General features: G+C 45.8%; 1 protein-coding gene across 2 annotated transcripts in view; it reads left to right on the forward strand.

Annotated features, from left to right (window-relative positions):
• BTBD7 (BTB domain containing 7) overlaps nt 1–15,115 on the forward strand; it is a 50,643-nt gene extending 35,528 nt beyond the window's left edge. The window contains exons 2-11 of one of the 2 annotated variants that reach the window (XM_073578109.1): nt 3,189–3,375; nt 5,277–6,356; nt 8,390–8,598; nt 8,897–8,972; nt 9,560–9,720; nt 9,978–10,121; nt 10,311–10,500; nt 11,024–11,202; nt 11,318–11,749; nt 12,461–15,115. In XM_073578109.1, the coding sequence (XP_073434210.1) occupies nt 3,294–3,375; nt 5,277–6,356; nt 8,390–8,598; nt 8,897–8,972; nt 9,560–9,720; nt 9,978–10,121; nt 10,311–10,500; nt 11,024–11,202; nt 11,318–11,749; nt 12,461–13,258 (3,351 nt within the window). In that variant the 5' untranslated portion in view covers nt 3,189–3,293 and the 3' untranslated portion in view covers nt 13,259–15,115. Of the gene's footprint in view, nt 1–3,188; nt 3,376–5,276; nt 6,357–8,389; nt 8,599–8,896; nt 8,973–9,559; nt 9,721–9,977; nt 10,122–10,310; nt 10,501–11,023; nt 11,203–11,317; nt 11,750–12,457 lie in introns of both variants that reach the window. The other variant, XM_073578107.1, reaches the window with a different exon arrangement.
• Nucleotides 15,116–18,514: the final 3,399 nt, after the last annotated feature.

Genomic DNA, 18,514 nt, shown 5'->3' on the forward strand with positions numbered 1-18,514 from the left:
AGGAGACTGTCCTCCAGGCCCTGGGTACCATACCCCTGTAAAAAAAAAGAATAAAAAATAAAAAATCGGGATATATTTACCTTCCGATGTCCCGCGCTGCATTCCCGGCCTAGCGTTCCCAGTAATGCTTCAAATTGCTTGGAAAGTGCTTGAATATCGCACGCGAAAATCGCGGCAAAATCGCGATCATAATCGCGGTGAAATCGCGCGGAAAAAACGCACGATTTCTGGGAAGGAGTCCGGTTTTTAGTGAGCGTTTAAAAACGCTACGTGGGCACATAGCCTTAAAGGGTCGTTTGTATCTTAGTAAATGTTAGCATGCTGCTGGGATATGCTCACATAGTCGCTGATGGTTTGACTTCTGAGACTTCCAAAGTTCCAGAGAATGAAGGGGCCACAGCTCATCTGGAGATCTTATAAATCAGATTCCCAGCAATCAATGCTTTAAATCGCTTGGAAAGTGCTTGAATATCGCACACGAAAATCGCGGTAAAGCCACGCGATTTATGGGAAGGAGTCCTGTTTTCAGTATCCGGATTTAAACGCAACGTGGACACATAGCCTAATAGTGAATTTTGGAGAATATTTTTTGTACTTCATGTTAAGTTTTCAGATCTCTGCTTACTGTTAGTGAATATGGAGAAATTTATTACGTTCTGAGACCGGTTGTAATCTATTACTTCCTACAGCTGGGAATTTGTTGCATGTGATGAACGTGCTTGAATAAGAGATTCTGAGCATGCTCAGGTGCTAGCCGAGTGTCTTCAGCGTGCTTGAAAAATACGTTAAGCGTCCCTGCGACTGCACGTCTTTGAGCTGTTCGACAGCCGCATCACATGCAAGGATGTCCTGTTTGTTAGGCAATGCCTGCATGTGTTGCGGCCATCGAACAATCGTGAGATGTGCAACTGTGGGGACGCGAACATATTTTTCAAGCACGCCGAACACATTCGAGCATGCTCAGATAACACCTTATCCAATCATGTTCGTTCATCACTATGTGCTACATATTCGTTTAATCCAAGCAAATGTCTCACCGACCTGATCGCCCGCCCCTCTGCTTACCTATTTTATTAAGCTTAAATTGCTCACATGAAAGCAGCAGCCACTTGCCTTTCTTAGATCGCCTGCAGCGGTCACACATGTTCTGTGGACACAATCACATCAAGATAACAGCAGGACTACAGAAGTATGTTTGTTTGTTTTTTTTTTGTTTTTTTTTCTCCTTTCCCCCTTCTCTCTTTGCGCAGTTCCCTTTATTCTGAATCTTGGAAAACCTTAAAGCTCAGGATATATTTGCTAGACGCTGAATATTTTCTCTGAGATCTATAGCAGACGTGTAGAATTGGAGCTGTGCACGTTTGTTTTTTCTTTCTTGTGTTCTTTCATATGTTCTCCAGATGCTCTGAAAGTTTAAGTACGGAGACTCTTTTCAGCTAATTATTGTTTTGGGATGTCTGTTTAGACTCTGTTCACATCTGTGCTGGAGGAACTTTTGCATAATCCACCTGAGTTGCAGGACAATCTTGTGCAGCGTGCTGATTATTCTCATAACAGAAAGTTGTCCGGTGCCATTCGGTGGGGTCTGTCTGAAGCCCCCTGGTGACTGATCAGGCTCTGGCAGTTCACACGGGGTGGTAATAAGACTTGTTTCTTTTTCTTAAAGGGCCCTTTCACTTCTGGACTAAGGCCCCTTTATATTTAGCGATGCACCAGCGATCCCGACCACGATATGACCTGGTCAGGATCGCTGGTGCATCGCTAAATGGTCGCTAGTGAGCTGCCACACAGGCAGATCTCACAGCGATGCAGCAGCGGTCGTTACTTACCTTTAAGACGCGGCGATCCTGACGTCCTCCCGCCTGCGTCCACGCGTTGCCCGACGAGAAATGGAGCTGCGCGATCAGCGACAGACAGCGGGGGAGCCGGTCGGAGGTAAGTATCACACATAGCGATATCGCTAGCAATATCGCTAGCAATATCGCTGCTGCGTCACAAAATCGGTGGTGCTTTAGCGATATTGCTAGCGATATTGCTATGTGTAAAACCCCCTTAAGTGCACACGGCACATTTCACCCTTTGCATCCAGGTCAGATTATGCCGCTAATTTGTTTTGCAGCGGCGCATACCTAAGATTAATCCTTCCTCTGTAACATTCTGCAGAGTCTGTCTGAGTACTCTGTGTGCATATACCTTTAATATCTAGAGCTTCAAATAAATGAACAATGAGGAGGAAAGTAACAAACCGGCACATCCTGCTCCGCAACTAGACAATGCTCGCATTCATGCGGAGTCAGACCAGAGCCGTGATGAGTATCTATAAAAGCTCCAATGCATCCAGCGTTTTAGCTCCGATGAGTCTGTCTCCAGTGTGTCCGGCGTCTGTCTCCAATATGTCAAAAGAAAAAAGAAATCTGTGTTGCAAACCCCTCCTGTATCGTATCCACAGGCCATATTTAGAACAATGCAGATCATGCAGTCTGATCACACAGGCATAAGACACTCTGTAATATATGTGTGCAGTCATTACTCTGAATAGGAGCTGTTGACACAAAATGGAATGATTTTGTAAATATTAATTTCAAATTTTAGTTGCAGAAGTATTCACACCCCCTATTGCATAGCATTTTGTTTAAATTAGATAATTTCAATGGCGGCCATCTGATAGTTACGGGGGCATACTGACTCTTGGATGAGCTTATTCTTATGTGGGGTGGGGGGATGTGAGTCAAGAGAGCTGCCAAACTAGCCTTTCCCAGTAATGGGGGGTCCTAATGCCCCTTGTGGGCAGTCGATCATACTACTGCTCCACTCACAAAGGACTTTCGGGGGCCCCATCAATCGTACCTGTAGTGGTGATAGGATTATTAACTATCCTGTGATTGTCAGGTCCTACCTGTGGGGGCCCCAATTAATCCTTAAAATTGAGGCACCTCAGCTTTCATGCTTCCTCTTCGGAGCAGCTCCAGACCTCCTTGTTGTGCAGAAATCTGTATCCGACCCCACTCCCTGCACAATGTTTGACCTTAACACCATTATACAGGGAAATTCTAGCGCTAAATCCCTTTTTGTCAGGACCTGTAGGGGGTCAGTGAGGTCCTAGCAATGTGCTATCACTTCTCAATCTGAGAAGACCCCTTTGCCCTTGCAGATGTGATTTTGTTCTCATAGTTGTTTTTTCTTTCCAGACATGGATCATCATCTCACAAGAGAACCTGGGATTCAGAATTACACAGCGATGTGGGATAAAACTTTGGATAGCGGTCAGGCAAGATGTCTGAGTGACTGACGACATGGGTGTGAATGCTTCAAGCTACCCCCACTCGTGTTCCCCGAGGGTAGGGGGAAACTCGCAGACACAGCAGACCTTTATAGGTAAAGTATTGCCAGACTATTCTATTACTTACAACTGCTATCCTGTGTGGGGAGTGTGATTCTCCCTGTATGATGCCAGGGCTTGAAATTTCTGAAGTTTTTACTTAAATGTGTAAAAATCTGCACTTGAATTACTGCTTTTACAACACAAAAGGCTTAACACAAAAATGTCCAGAAAATGACATAAATGGCACTTCAAAGTCAAATGTAATCACACCTTTTGGTACCACATAATATCAAAATCGTGAGATCCATAGGAAAATATTAAAATAATGAAACTTTATTGCTAATACATTAAAAAAATTGTTAAAATACAGCAAAGTGCCTCATAGGGGAGGTCCACAATAATAAATAGGCTAGATTAACTACGGAACCGTATGTCACTATAGATCAGGTAAAATGAAAGTGCAGAGGACTATGAAAGGTGAGGAATTCAAAAGGATGCAAATCCACATAACGGGGGAAGGAGAAATGAAGCAAAGCCTAAAACTTCTCACCATAAATAATCCCAAATACCAGCCATCAAAACCTCAAACAAAGTCATAACGCTGCCAAATAGATGTCAATCCCCACAGCTAAAAGTATCAATTCAGTCATGGTGGGAGTATAAAAATATCAGACAAATGGTGCCAAAGTACAATACCTGAGATAAGTAGAAACGTGGACTCTTCACATCTCGACGCGCGCTTCGCTGCTATCTTCTTCCGCTCCCAGACTGAATTGATAACAGTGACAAATAGATGTCAAAAGTATCAATTCAGTCTGGGGGCGAAAGAAGTCAGCGGCGAAACGCGTGTCGAGGTGTGAGGAGTCCACGCTTCTACTTATCTCAGGTATTGTACAGTCATAACGCTGCCAAATAGATGTCAATCCCCACAGCCAAAAGTATCAATTCAGTCATGGTGGGAATATAAAAATATCAGACAAATGGTGCCAGTTTGAGGTTTTGATGGCTATTATTTGGGATTATTTATAGTGAGGAGTTTTAGGATTTGTTCCATGTCTCCTCCCCCCCCTCTTATGTGGATGTGCATCCTTTTGAATTCCTCACCATTCATAGACCTCTGCACTTTCATTTTACCTGATCTATAGTGACATATGGTTCCCTAGTTATTTTAGTCTATTTATTTTATTGTGGACCTCCCCTACGAGGCACACTGCTGGATTTTAACAAGTTTTTAATGTATTATCAATAAAGTTTCATTACCTTAATAATTTCCTATGGATCGCTTCATGATTTTGGTATATGTGGTACCAAAAGGTGTGATTACTTTAAAAGGGTTGTCACAAACTAGCCAGTGATGATCACTGGGTGTCCGACCGATTCCAAGAACTGGGCTATGTCTGAACAGGGGCATGTTTGTCTACTTCGGCTGAGCCAGCGCCCACTTCTCAGCTTCAGAGTATGAGGGTCCTGTGCATAGCTGATAACTTGCAAAGTTAATATAGACTTTTTTTTTTTTTGTTGTTGCTATTGTTTTTTTTTTTTCCTCTCTGCTGCTTCTCGTTTATTTTATTCACCTTCTTGTGAGTGGGTTTTTCGTGACTAATCACTTTCACATCGGGAGGCCTGTGGGACCAATGATAATGCATCTCCTTATATCCGGCCAAGACACATCTGTCGTATTCATAAACTTATTCCATGTGTATACGTCCCGGTTGATATGTGAGGATGTGATGTCATCGGCACCACCCATTGGGGCATCGCCGATTATATTGGGATGTGCCGTAATAACTGGGAAGTGCAGCAAACACCCTTTAAAGCGACTGTCCATAAAATACAGCACATATACATCATCTACACAGAGAATTCTAGAAGCAATATGCAGTATAATGGGGGCAAAATAAGACTGCCTTCAAAACATCTTACTAATGTCTCCTCCTTTCCCTTTTTTTCTTAGGAACTTCCTCTTACTCTCACCAAGGTTATGGCTACGATTCCAAGTTATACAGCCTTGAACATGGCCATGAAAAGCCACAAGACAAGAAAAAGAAAACCTCTGGCCTCGCCACACTCAAAAAGAAATTCATCAAGCGGCGGAAGTCGAGTAGGTCGGCAGATCACGCCAAGCAGATGAGAGAACTGCTGTCCGGCTGGGACGTCCGAGATGTCAACGCTCTCGTGGAGGAATATGAGGGGACGGCTGCCTTAAAGGAACTCTCTCTGCAAGCTAACGTGTCCCGTCCAGAGACTCGGACTTTACAGAAAGATATGGCCGACTTGTATGAGTACAAGTATTGTACGGATGTGGATCTGATATTCCAGGATACTTGCTTTCCTGTGCACCGTGCCATACTGGCAGCCAGGTGTCCTTTCTTTAAGAAGCTGCTGTCGTCGTCTCCGGAGTACGGGGCGGAAATCATCATGGATATCAATACCGCGGGTATCGACATGTTGATGTTCTCCGCCCTTTTACACTATCTGTATACAGGGGAGTTTGGCATTGAGGACTCCAGGTTCCAGAATGTGGATATTCTCGTACAACTCAGTGAGGAATTCGGTACCCCAAACTCGCTGGACTTTGACATGCGTGGGCTCTTTGACTACATGTGCTACTATGATGCGGTGCTCAGCTTCTCCTCTGACTCCGAGCTGGTGGAACAGTATGGGGCTCAGAGCTGCTTGGAGGAGGAGCTGCAAGCCCACAAAGCCATCCTTTCTGCGCGTTCTCCGTTCTTCCGCAACCTACTGCAAAGGCGAATACGGACTGGGGAGGAGATTACCGACCGTACATTAAGGACTCCAACCAGAATCATTCTAGATGAATCCATAATACCAAAAAAATATGCAAAAGTCATTTTGCATTGCATGTACACAGACGTTGTGGATCTGTCCTACGTCTTGCACTGTAGCCCATCCATCGGGAGCCTGAGCGAAGTGCAGGCTCTGGTAGCAGGAAAGCCAAATATGACCCGGCAAGAGGAAGCAATGGAGCTCTACCACATAGCACTGTTCCTGGAGTTTAATATGCTCGCACAAGGTGGGTACATGAGAACAGCTGTTCACAAAATGATCGGCTACCGAGCGTACACATGGTGTGATGCAAAAAGCCAAATCTACCCCAGAAAGTTGCTAATGTATAACCTAAAATGAATCAATGCATATGTCTGCAGCGCAAAACATAAAGTGCCAGATTGACTATGGCCCAGCTATAGTGATGGATTAATAGTGAGTTCTGCTCTGAAGTGTAATGCAGGATGTAACTCAGGATCAGTAATGTATGTAAACAGTGACTGCACCAGCAGAATAGTGAGTGCAGCTCTGGAGTATAATACAGGATGCAACTTAGGATCCATACGCCGTAGCTCTGCCATATACTAAGGATCCATGGTATTGCAATGATAATACGGAAGCGTTCTGAAGACCCTGCTGGGCGCCGGCTCTTTCTCCGGGGTCTGTACAGGCGGTGAGCACATATGGGACTGATTAACTTGTAATAGACAGACCACAGAAGGAGACGGACAAATAAACAGATGTCTGCTTCTGAATTCTTGTATGTTCGGTCTGGGCTTTTCTTGTGTTTTTAGCTCATTCAGTATTTCCTATGTCCTCCTGAAAATCCTCCTGTTGCACGTTCACTATAAACATCCAGCTTTCCATGTATAACCCTGACTATGCTCCTTTTATGATGTTTATGTTCTTTCAGATCTTTATTTTTCTGGTTTTTTTGCTTTTTCTCTGCACATATTCAGGGGCTGAAACTCTGATGTAGGTGATATAACACAATTACAGCTCATAACCAGTCTGAAAATTCAGAGGCTAGTGCAATGAACCTGGTCTCATAAGTGTTTAAATGCAGCAAGCTGAGATCCGGGCTCCTGTTCGCGGCTCACGTTTCGAGCCTGCGTCCTGACTGCTGCAGTCTGTACTAAGATTGTGTCTTCCCTTGTACCGATCGGTGTTGATTGATCTCCTGCTCTGCAGCTGAGGGTGAAGCATCAAGTAACTGGTTATTTGTGGGGCCTAGGGGGACGATGGGAAAATACTGGGGGCCTAAGGGGGGGAGTGACAGGGAGATTCTCTGGGCCTTTGGGGGGATACGGGGGAGACTCTTTGGGGGGGAGGGGGATTGTCTTGGGGGGGGCAGTGGGGCGAGATTCTGAGGGCCTAAGGGGAGGAAACTGGAGTTTCTATGGGCCTGGGGTGGGGCAGCAATGGGGAGATTCATATGGCCTAAGGGGGTGACGGGAGAGATTCTGATGTCCTAAAGGGGAGAGACTGGGAGATTCTCAAGGCCTGGGGAGGGGGCGATGGGGAGATTCTCGGGGCCTAGGGGGATAACAGGAAGATTCTGTGGGCTTAGGAGGGCGACAATGAAATTCTTAGGTCCTATGGAGAGACAGCAAGATTCTGGTGGTCTATGACGGCGAAGAGGATATTCTCTGTGCCTAGGTGGGGGACTGGGATATTCTGGGGTCCTTAGGGGCCGATGGCAAGATTATCTGTGCCTGGGGGGTGACTATGAGATTCTCAGGGCTTAGGGGTCGACGAGGAGATTCTGGGGTCCTGGGGGGACAACTGAGAGATTCTGAGGGCTTAGGGGGTGATAGGGAATTGATGGCTGCAGGGGGGGGGGGATGATGTGGGCATTTTGGCCGTAGGGGAAGGCGCAGGAGCAAGTGAGAGCAACTGAGGCATTCTAGGGGCAGGGGAGGATGGCGGGGGGAGAGTCTCGGGGCAGAGGAGGGTGATACAGACATTTTGAGGTCAGGGAAAGGCGATTGGAGGATTCTGAAGCCAGGGCAGGGTGATGCAGGGATTTGGGGTCAAAGGAGGGTGACGGGGCATTGTGGGAGTAGAAGACAGTAGGTTAGTCTGGCCACAGGTTATTGTACTTTCCCTCTCCAGAAGACATGCATGTTCAGCCATATTGAGCGTCCTTGAGTATGGGGAAGTCGGTAGAGGGTGGTGTAAGTCACGATTGTGGTTCCGGATGAAGTTTGGCCATTTGTCTTCTGTATTATGGGACACTATTACCTTGATTGACCCATCAGTCTTTCACCTATCTTTCAGGCTGCGAAGATATCATAGCGGAAAGCGTCTCTCTAGACAACTTAATTGCCATCTTGAAGTGGAGCTCGCAGCCCTACGGCTCCCGCTGGGTATACCGCCAGGCGCTGCACTTCCTGTGTGAGGAGTTCAGCCAAGTCATGACCTCAGACGTCTTCTACGAGCTGAATAAGGAGCACCTGCTGAGCGTCATCCAGTCCGACTATCTGCAGGTACCGCTGCTGCCCTGTGACAGTCCGATATCAAGCTGACAATTCAGATGCTGCTTAAAAGGGTTGTACCATACATGCGAGTGAGCACTCAGTCATAGGATAGAGGATGACCTGCTGACCCACACCTACCCAGAGAACGGGGTCTCCAGCAGTCGGCCATCCTCACCAGTCCTGCAAGATGTTCTGCTGAATTTCTGCTAATATATTGCAAGCGATTCCAGCAGAGCGTTCATTGTAAGTCGCTTATTACTGTGACCCTTCTGACAGCTTTTTATTTTGTTTAATTTGTGTTTTGAAGTCAAGTGAGCAAGATATTCTGAAATATCTCATCAAGTGGGGAGAATATCAGCTAATGAAGAGGATAGCGGATCGAGGTAAGATCACAAAAAAAACACAAGCGCTTCATAAAACCTTCCTACACGGAGACATTTTGTTGCAAGAGATTGCATTTATAGCGGTACACCCAATATTGCAGGTTATCACCTACCCCAAGACCTGCATTCTGTGAGCCCCCCCTTCCCCGGAGATCAGAAAGTCATCAATCATCCTGTGAATCGGTGATAACTTGTAATGTTGGGACTAACATGAGATATATCCGTGCATCCATGCTGGGGTCTGCAAGTGTGGAGGGGGGCTCAGGAGCTGCGTTCTCTCCACACGTGACAGATGCCGCCTTCCGGGAGTGCAAGGGTTAACAATTTAGCTTCACCTTGTCTTTTTATGTATTATTTTTGGTTAATCTATCATGATTTTTGTATGAGGTATTTTTAGAATTTTAATGCCCTCCTTAATGCACGTGACAGATGCCGCCTTCCGGGAGTGCAAGGGTTAACAATTTAGCTTCACCTTGTCTTTTTATGTATTATTTTTGGTTAATCTATGATGATTTTTGTATGAGGTATTTTTAGAATTTTAAAGCCCTCCTTAATGCATTAAGAAAAAATTGTTCCTTTAATTTCAGAGCCAAATCTGCTTAGTGGCACGGCGCACAGTGTGAACAAGCGCGGAGTGAAGCGCAGGGATCTGGATGTGGAGGAGCTGAGGGAGATCTTGTCACCTCTGCTGCCGTTCGTCCGCATTGAGCACATCTTGCCCATGAACAGCGACGTGTTGAGCGACCCCGTGAGTATCTTACATGAGCTTAGTTTTAGTAGTTCGGTTATTTGCAGAATTTTTCAGAAAATTGCTCAGAACTGGGTGTCACACCCACCAAAGCGCATGTCCTGTGCAGAATTAAGTACACCTCTAACATCTTGCACTAGACGCCACCTTAGTGGGAGCTTTATTTTGTCGTCACCCATGAGAGCAGCTCAAGAATTTATTTTAGGGGAGACAACATTTAATATGTGAATTTGTAACTTGAGCTTTTGCGTTTGTAGATGAAGCGGGGTCTGATCAGCACTCCTCCTGCAGATATGTTACCAACATCTGAGAGCGGCAAGTCAAACTCTTGGTTACGCCAAAAGAATGCCGGCATTTACGTCAGGCCCAGACTGTTCTCGCCATATGTGGAGGAAGCGAAGGTAACACCGGGGCTCACATAGCCCTGACCCTCATTTATGGCTTGTCAGCTGCTTGGGCTGGCAGCCCCCCAAGGGATAAGCCATTCATTGTGAAGACCTTGAGAACCCTTTTTATTGGGAAAAAGCCTTTAATCTGTGCAGAAAAAATAAATCTTCTTTCCTCATTTTTTTTTTTCTTCCTCCTCTCAGTCCGTGCTGGATGAAATGATGGTGGAGCAGACAGATCTGGTTCGTTTGAGGATGGTGCGAATGTCCAACGTTCCCGACACATTGTACATGGTGAACAATGCCGTGCCGCAGTGCTGTCACATGATCAACCACCAGCAAATGAGCAGCAGCCAAGCGAGTCCTCCCACCGTCGTAGCAAATGAAATACCAGGTGATTGATGCTCTTATAATGGGGTTTTTTGGGATGTCTTTATGTTCTCTTTACGTTTTCCCATTCCCATAAACAAAGTGGTGGATTAATTGGTTTGTATGTAAAGGGTTACTCCTTTACAAAAGAAAAAAAAAATCAAGCTTTCTCCTGTCCACAAATTTGGGGACAGCTTGAAGGTCCAACACCTGGACTCTTGCCGATCTTCAGATCAGGGTTCTCTACAGCACCATACTAAGACATGTGCGCCCTCTGTTCCATTCATTGTCCATGGTGCTGCAGAGCACAGCACTTTGCTATTTCCATCAGTCCCATAGACAGTGAATGGTGTGGAGGCTGCGCATGGGCACCTCTGTTCCATTCAGGATTGGGCTGCAGAGCCCTGTTCTAAAGATCATTGGGGTTCCAGTTGTCGCCTTCCCCTAGCGATCAGCGAGAATTATCCTCTTCATAGCAAAAAAAACTTCTAAGATAGAAGAAACACACAATATTCAGGACTGACAGATTCTGCTTGATGATTGGCTAGTTCCTCCTCTGCTGGTGGTGAAGGAGATGATCCGACGGCTGCAGGAACTTCGCCACACGGAGCAAGTCCAGCGCGCGTACGCCTTAAACTGCGGAGAAGGTGCTACTGTCAGCTACGAGATCCAGATTCGAGTCTTGAGGGAGTTCGGGTTGTCAGATTCTGCAGCCGAGCTGTTACAGGTAAGTGACTTTGGATGGCATTTGTATTTTGCGCTGTATGACTTTTCCTGTGTCCCTGGCTTCTGAATATTTACAGTATTTACAGTCCATATTCTCCTTTTTTTTTTCTTTACAGAATCCTCACAAGTTCTTCCCAGATGAAAGGTTTGGTGATGAAAGCCCACTTCTGACCCTGCGCCAGTCTGGAAGATGTAGGATCAACAGCACCCCCGCTACGGAAACCATGTTTACAGACATAGACTCTTATGTGGCCTTCCATCCTCCGTTGCCCCCTCCGCCGCCCCCTTATCACCCGCCAGCTACACCCATTCACAATCAATTCAAGGTGGGCTGGAAGCACAGAGTGCCTAGCCAACACCCTGCCCGCTCCTTCTCCTACCCCTGCAACCACACAGTGTTCCACTCCAGGACCATCCCTAAAGCCACCCCACCTTCCTACCTACCTGGTGTCAAAACTGTTCCCCCTGATTGCACTAACAATACTGGATTTGGAAGACAGACGGTAGCAGCAGCTGCAGCAGCCGCCCTGGCAGCGGAGCAGCAAGCGGTGAGTCCATGTTATCTGGGCATTATTCAGTGGTTCCTCCCTCTTGTGTATTATTGGGTGCTTTTTTTTTTGTTTTGTTTTTGGATATACTTTTTAAAAATATATATTTTTTGGAGACTCCATCTATGCAACTACAGTGAGCAGTTTTAATAGAGCGACTGTAGAGCATGAGCGACACCACATTATATGGAGGTCTTGGAAACAGGCAGTCGCTGCAAGTTGTGCAGATGAGGGGGTACGGTGGGCTGAAAACCCCAATTGTAATGATCAGTCGGTACCAGTGATGAGGACGTCACCTGTCCTGTGCATAAATGTCTGTCATTTATCAGAAAGCCTCTTATAGATTGTCTTATTATATTATTTTATACAAAAGAGCCAAAAATGATACTTTTCAGACCACTGCTGTCTCGCTGCATCACTGCCTGTGTCCCCCACCAATGTCCTACCTTTCTTCGATCAGGGGATAACCCATGACTCCTGCAGCCATGAATGCAGACCGGGCAGTGGTGCGGTGGAACTGCTTGATCCCATATCAACTTTTTCTTTTTTGTATGTAGACCTAAAATTCCAGTCAGTAGGGACCAAGGCAGCTCCCAACTTGCATAAAGTCAAAATGTGCATTTGAGAGATTGCAGCTGAAGTCATCTTGCAAACGGCCCAATGTTAGAATTAATTCTATCTGTAATCAGCTTTATTTCTTCTCTTTAGCAGTGCGGTGAACCGGTTCTAAATGAATTCATGCCAGATATAGCAATGGGTGTCTCCTCCATGTCCCTGAAGGATCGGAGGATGCCGGAGGTGACCATGGACGCCCAGCTGAGCCAGCAAGTAACGGACATGATGCCGCTTCACCCCCAGCACCACGCCTGCATCCCCAGCCGACACGTGCACACATCACGCAAGAAACAGACTGCAGAACAGAAAATAGATTCCCGCGAAAGTCAACCGGAGTACCCCGACTTCTACAACTTCTCCAACTCCGCCTGCCGGCCGTCCACTCCGGTCCCCAGCAGACATTCCCCTTTGGCCACACAGGGCGTTTATTTCGGCCCGGATTTGTACAGTCACAGCAAACCACCTCCAAGTGGATTAAAACCCTCCTATCTCTCGAACCAGATGTCTCCAAAAAAGCAAGACGACTCCAGGAGAGATTACCTATTCTCCCAGGACAGTCACCCGCACAGGCAAAAGAATGAACCTTTACACCTTGATGTCTTAGAACAGCCTCCTCAAAGACTTGACCTTGCCCTCGCCGCCCAGGAGGGCACCAGCCACGGTTCTCACCACAGCCGGGGGCGTACAAAAATGGAATCGGACCTGACCTACGGCCTGACCTCTAGCAGACCCTCACACTCTGCCTACAGCTCCGACCGACAGGACGAGCGCGTGTTCAGGAGGACCGCAGACAGCGACCAGAGGGGCGCCGACCTAGAGCGAGAGGACACCATGGGCAGGGAGCGACGGTCTCCCAATAAGCCGGACTTTCTCTACAAGAAATCTGCTCTCTGAGGAAAACCTAAAAAGAAAAAAAAAAAAAAAAAAAAAAAAAATGAAATCACCTCTCAACATAATCTCTGTGCCTAAAACTTGTGGAGTACAACATTTTTCTGAGCCGTGTGAATCTATGCTTTACTGGGGACATAACCCGGCCGGCGTTGTTTTTCTGCGCTGTGCCACGGCGGCTGCATGGTCCATGGTGGCTTCTTTTTATATACATTGAACGTTTCTCTTTTGTTTGCACCTTGCTTTTATTTGCAGTTTTTTTGCACCTGAATATGTTCTTTGCCTCTTCTAATTTGCAGCGCGCCGGTTACTTACGGGAACAAGTTTTTGTATGATTTTTTTTTTAATTTCTTGTCTTGGGTTCAGTGGATTTCACTAACGATATTTTAATACGAGACAGAAAAGCATTTATTTTGTAGTAATGAAGCGATCCAAAGAAGCACACGTAGGGTTCTGTGTCTTCGTGCCGAGGGTGAGATACGTTCTGATGTCTTCCTTTTTTGGCGTTAGAATCGCATTTTGTCCCTTTGCTCACGTCTTCATCTTTTGTCACGTCTGAGCAGGAAGCCATTCCTGTTGGCATACATGGAGTAGCAGGGCTGAGGTTGTCATTTGCTTCTCCAATATTGGGTTATTTTTGTACATGGACATTTCTTGACCTCCTGATACAAACAATAGTTATTTTACCTGGTTGGACGGTCCTTTTTGTAGATTGTAATCCCACAAACTCTTGATACTTGCTACAATTCAATTCTGTGTCCTAAAATCCCAGCGCCCAATGACAATGTTAGCTCTGCTACATCTGCACAGTACTTTGTCCTAACCGATAGGATATAGGGTTTGCAGATGTGTAGTGGCAGCATATAACATGCATTTTTTTTTTTTACAGTATTGACAGTAAATTTCAAGCATTATCAATTTATTACAAACCATATGGTGCTACTGTGGCATCAGTAACCTCTGTAGCCAAGTCCTCTGATTGTAGAGAATGGGTCGATTGCTTTCATACAAGGCGCTGCTGGGCTCTTTGGTAGCGTGGACGGACGTCCAGGATTTGAAGATTTGATTTCTTTGTTGCAGGCTTATGCCATGTTGATCCTTGGGGGTGAGGATTTCTAGAAGGGGGTGTCCTCGTCTGGTTCAGCTGAAGTTTTGGTGACTTTTTACAGCAGCGATTTGTGCAGTATGCCGGGGTCGCAATACTCGTTGGAAATTCTGTTCCTTAGAGGCGGTCAGGACTGATTGCTGAGGCCACAGGATGCTACTTTGGCAGGAGTGGTGCAGATGTATCGGATCAGCTGTAGGTGCTTTAAAGAGATTGTTCAGTCTTTTTCTGCAGCTTTCTCATACACCTACTCCTTTTACCAAGATCTCTGCTTGCAAATTTTTTTATTTTTTTTTTTCTCATCCAGAGGCACCAAAACTGCACTGAAAATCCAGTGTGTGTGAATTCACCCCTACAGAGATCACACTTCTTGCTGCAATTACGATTGTATCCGGTCCAGACAATCCTCTGTGAGCTGAAGTCATCGTCTGCACAAATCTCTCCTGATTTTACTCCCGATGCAATGTACAAGCCCAGACTTCTGTTTTTCCTTCTACTTAGATGGTATACAATTTGCGGCAAATCCTCCTCTGTGAGAAGTATTATATCTATAAGCGCTTTCTGGATATTCGCAAGAATTACAGTCACTGTCGGCAAGCGGAGATCTTGGTGGGGAACGAACCGTAACACAAGGGGCAGATTTATTAAGTTGGAACTTTTCTACAATTGTAATAGTATTGATGAAGACAGAAAATGCAACGATCAGGAGATTTGCACCAAAAGTGTTAATGTTTTTAGCATAAAGTTTTTTTTCAATATCTGCGTTGTCAGCTGCACCTCTTCCCTGATGATTTGCAACCACTTTTTTTTTTTTTTGTCGTAAAGTGCTGGATAAATGTAACCCATGTTAAAGTTTCAGGAGCTGTCGGCTGTGTTGCGATATTGCTCTTGGACCAGGGGCAGGCGACTCTTCTAGTAACACAGTGGCCATTGCCACACCCCTCCAGATCGCCATCTGTTAAACATCTATGTTGCATGTGTCCTAGGGGCCCCGTCATCCCATGGGATCCCCCCATATTGGCAGCAGCTGCCGCATTTCCTACCTCCGATGAGCTGTAAGGGTACAGTCTGTTTTCTGTATATTCTTTGTTATCCAAGGACAAGCTGGGGGAGGTCAGACCCCTCGGCTCCCGTAGCAATACGATTCGGGAAAGTAGCAGCCGCCTCTTGTATGTAGTCCTGTCCCTGGACCAGATCCACAGCTCCCACATGTCCATCACCTGCCTCAGTACTGATCGAGATATACCTCAGTGTCAGCTCCTGCGACCTGTTAGCAGAGCAGGGGTCTCTATCCGGGGGGGGATACGGTAACCTTAATTGTGGTCCATGCCGCCTCCTGGAGCGATGGCCACAGTGCATGTGTATGTATGCAGCCTGTTGATAATTCCCAGTGTGCCTGCCTGTCTAAACCAGTGCACGTATTCCGCCTCATGACAGGGTCTTCTATGAGTTATTGGGTCATCAAGCAGGATCTATGGACGTCTTATGGTAGGACGAGGGTCTTGGGTTGACTAAGTTGGGGTGAAGCAAACGTTCCCTATCTGGAGATTATATATGATTTCCCCTCATTCCAAAAGTCTTTTTTTTTTTTCTTTTTTTTTTTACATGCCATTTTAAAGGGGCAGCTGGTCACCTCTTCTCTGCCAGGAGGGACGTGTGCCCCTGACCTGTCATTAGTTGTCTTTAGTAAATACTTGCATGAAATCGCAATTCATGTTTTCTTAGAACTATGCATCATGTCCGTCCCTCTGTTCCTCCTGGAAATATATGAATTTCCAGCAGGAATAACAGAGGAACAGTTCCAGCATTGATATTTCATGAGATATTAAAACTATTTACTAAATCGGACATGTCAGGAGATCCGACAGGAGTCTAATGAGGAGCTCTTGTGGAATAATAGAAGTTTCTCAGTGTTGGAGGATTTGTTACATCCGAGCAAAGTCGTGTATAATCAGTTGGGCCTTGTTCACACATAGCTGTACGCTTTCTCCCCTGTATGGACCAAATCCAGTGTCCAGAGCGAGTGCATCCTAGGCTGCCAATCCATGTGGCTTTAGTGGCTCCTGTCCATGATGCAAGACCCAGATGTACACCCCTCCTGTTCCCGCTCCGTGTGGTGCTCCTCTAAGGGTACGTGCACACGCTGCGGAATCCGCTGCGGATTAATCCGCACGGATTTTGCAAAAACCGCAGATAATCCGCAGGTCAAACGACCTGCGGTTTTGCCTGCGGTTTGGTCCTGCGGATTCACCATCTCCACAATGGTGGAGATAGGAACCCGCAGCGGTTTCCGCAGAAAGAATTGACATGTCAATTCTTTCTGCGGATTCAAAACCGCAGCAAATCCGTACGAATTTTTCCGCTACGTCTACACAGCGGTTTTTTAATACCATTCATTTGAATGGTACTGTACACCGCAGCTAAAGCTGCTGCGGGTCCGCAGCGGCCAAAACCGCTGCGGAAACGCAGCGGAATCCGCAGTGTGTGCACGTACCCTTAGGCTGCGTGCACACGCTGCGGATTCCGCTGCATTTCCGCAGCGGCTTTGGCCGCTGCGGACCCGCAGCAGTTTTAGCTGCGGTGTACAGTACCATTCAAATGAATGGTATTACAAAACCGCTGTGTAGACGTAGCAGAAAAATCCGCGCGGATTTGCTGCGGTTTTGAATCCGCAGAAAGAATTGACATGTCAATTCTTTCTGCGGAAACCGCTGCGGGTTCCTATCTCCACCATTGTGGAGATGGTGAATCCGCAGGTAAAACCGCAGATAATCCGCAGGTCTTTTGACCTGCGGATTATCTGCGGTTTTTGCAAAATCCGTGCGGATTAATCCGCAGCGGATTCCGCAGCGTGTGCACGTACCCTTATAGCAGAGTTGCGGATCTTCTCTGTGACACTGTCACGACAAGTCTGCTGTGCTTCATACCAGATCAGAACATTTTCCTCCAAGGTGCTAACATTCCTGCATTGCCTTCACTATTCCTGCTGCTGCAAGGGTTTATAGGGCTCCCATGCGTCCTCCCAGGTAAAAAGTATCTGTCTGCTCACCTACTTTGACGCTCCTTTAATGTACATTTGTCACCCTGAGAGAGACCCCATAAAGAGCTTGATCTGTACTGGACTCCAGCAAAATGGCAGCTTCTCCAACCGTATTCAGTTCTGGTACAGTAACATGAAGAATTATATACCGTAATTTTTTTTTGCTATCTTTCATGTTTGCTTTATCTAGTATTGATCCATTTGTGGCATTTGTCGTGTGTGTCTTGTGACCTGGTGCTGTATATGAACAGTGATTTTAAATGTATTTTTTTGTGCCTGTCCCTTTTTAAAAAAAAAAAACAAAAAAAACCCTGGCTTGTTTTGGTTTTGCAATGTTGCCTCCCTCCAAGAGGGGGCAGTATGGACTCTCCCCATGACAATCAGGTCCTCCTGACAATCGTAGGCTGTTTTTGGACTGTTGTAATCTCGTTGATAGGATTGTGCGTGTTTAGAGATGTGATGATGTATATTTCCTTTTGGAAACGGGGAGGGACAAAAAGCTTAAATTATTGTGTACATTTTCTCCTCCCCCGGTAATGGGCTGTGATGTAATGCACGTGGTATGGTGTTTGAAGTTTACCCGGAAGTGAAGCGCATGCTTGTCGAGGGACACGAGGACGTATTCTCATTTCACCGCATTAATTCTCCTTTCATTGCTCCCTCCTCCTCCGGTTATTACGGTTCTTGGCTTTTTTTTTTTTTTTTGCACTTCAGCGCAAGCTCGCATACTAAAGAAACCTCCCAAAAAAAACATTCCAATGAACCGATGTGTAATTTGCACAGTTTTTTTTTGTTCTTGGCGGACAGCTGGACGCGCCCTAGAAGATAGTCCGTGTAAAAAAAAAAAAAAAAAAAATAGTGGTTTTTTTTTGTACCAAATAATTCAAAGTAGCAGCACGTGACTAACACATTAAAAACGCCTTTATCTTTTAACTTTAGCGCCTATTTAGAGCGATATTGTATGACCCATTAAAGTCGCTCACAACTCTTAACACCTGTGAAAATATTTTTGACATGGAAAACAAAAAATCCTGTAAGAATTTGCTGAAAAAACAAACAAACTGAAAAAAGACAAACATTACAATAATGAATTGTTCTTTTATGCATCATTTCTAAC

The sequence above is a fragment of the Dendrobates tinctorius genome, unplaced genomic scaffold (genome assembly GCF_039654945.1).
Source record: "Dendrobates tinctorius isolate UK_male_01 unplaced genomic scaffold, ASM3965494v1 ptg000058l, whole genome shotgun sequence".
In the NCBI taxonomy this organism is placed as follows: domain Eukaryota; kingdom Metazoa; phylum Chordata; class Amphibia; order Anura; family Dendrobatidae; genus Dendrobates; species Dendrobates tinctorius.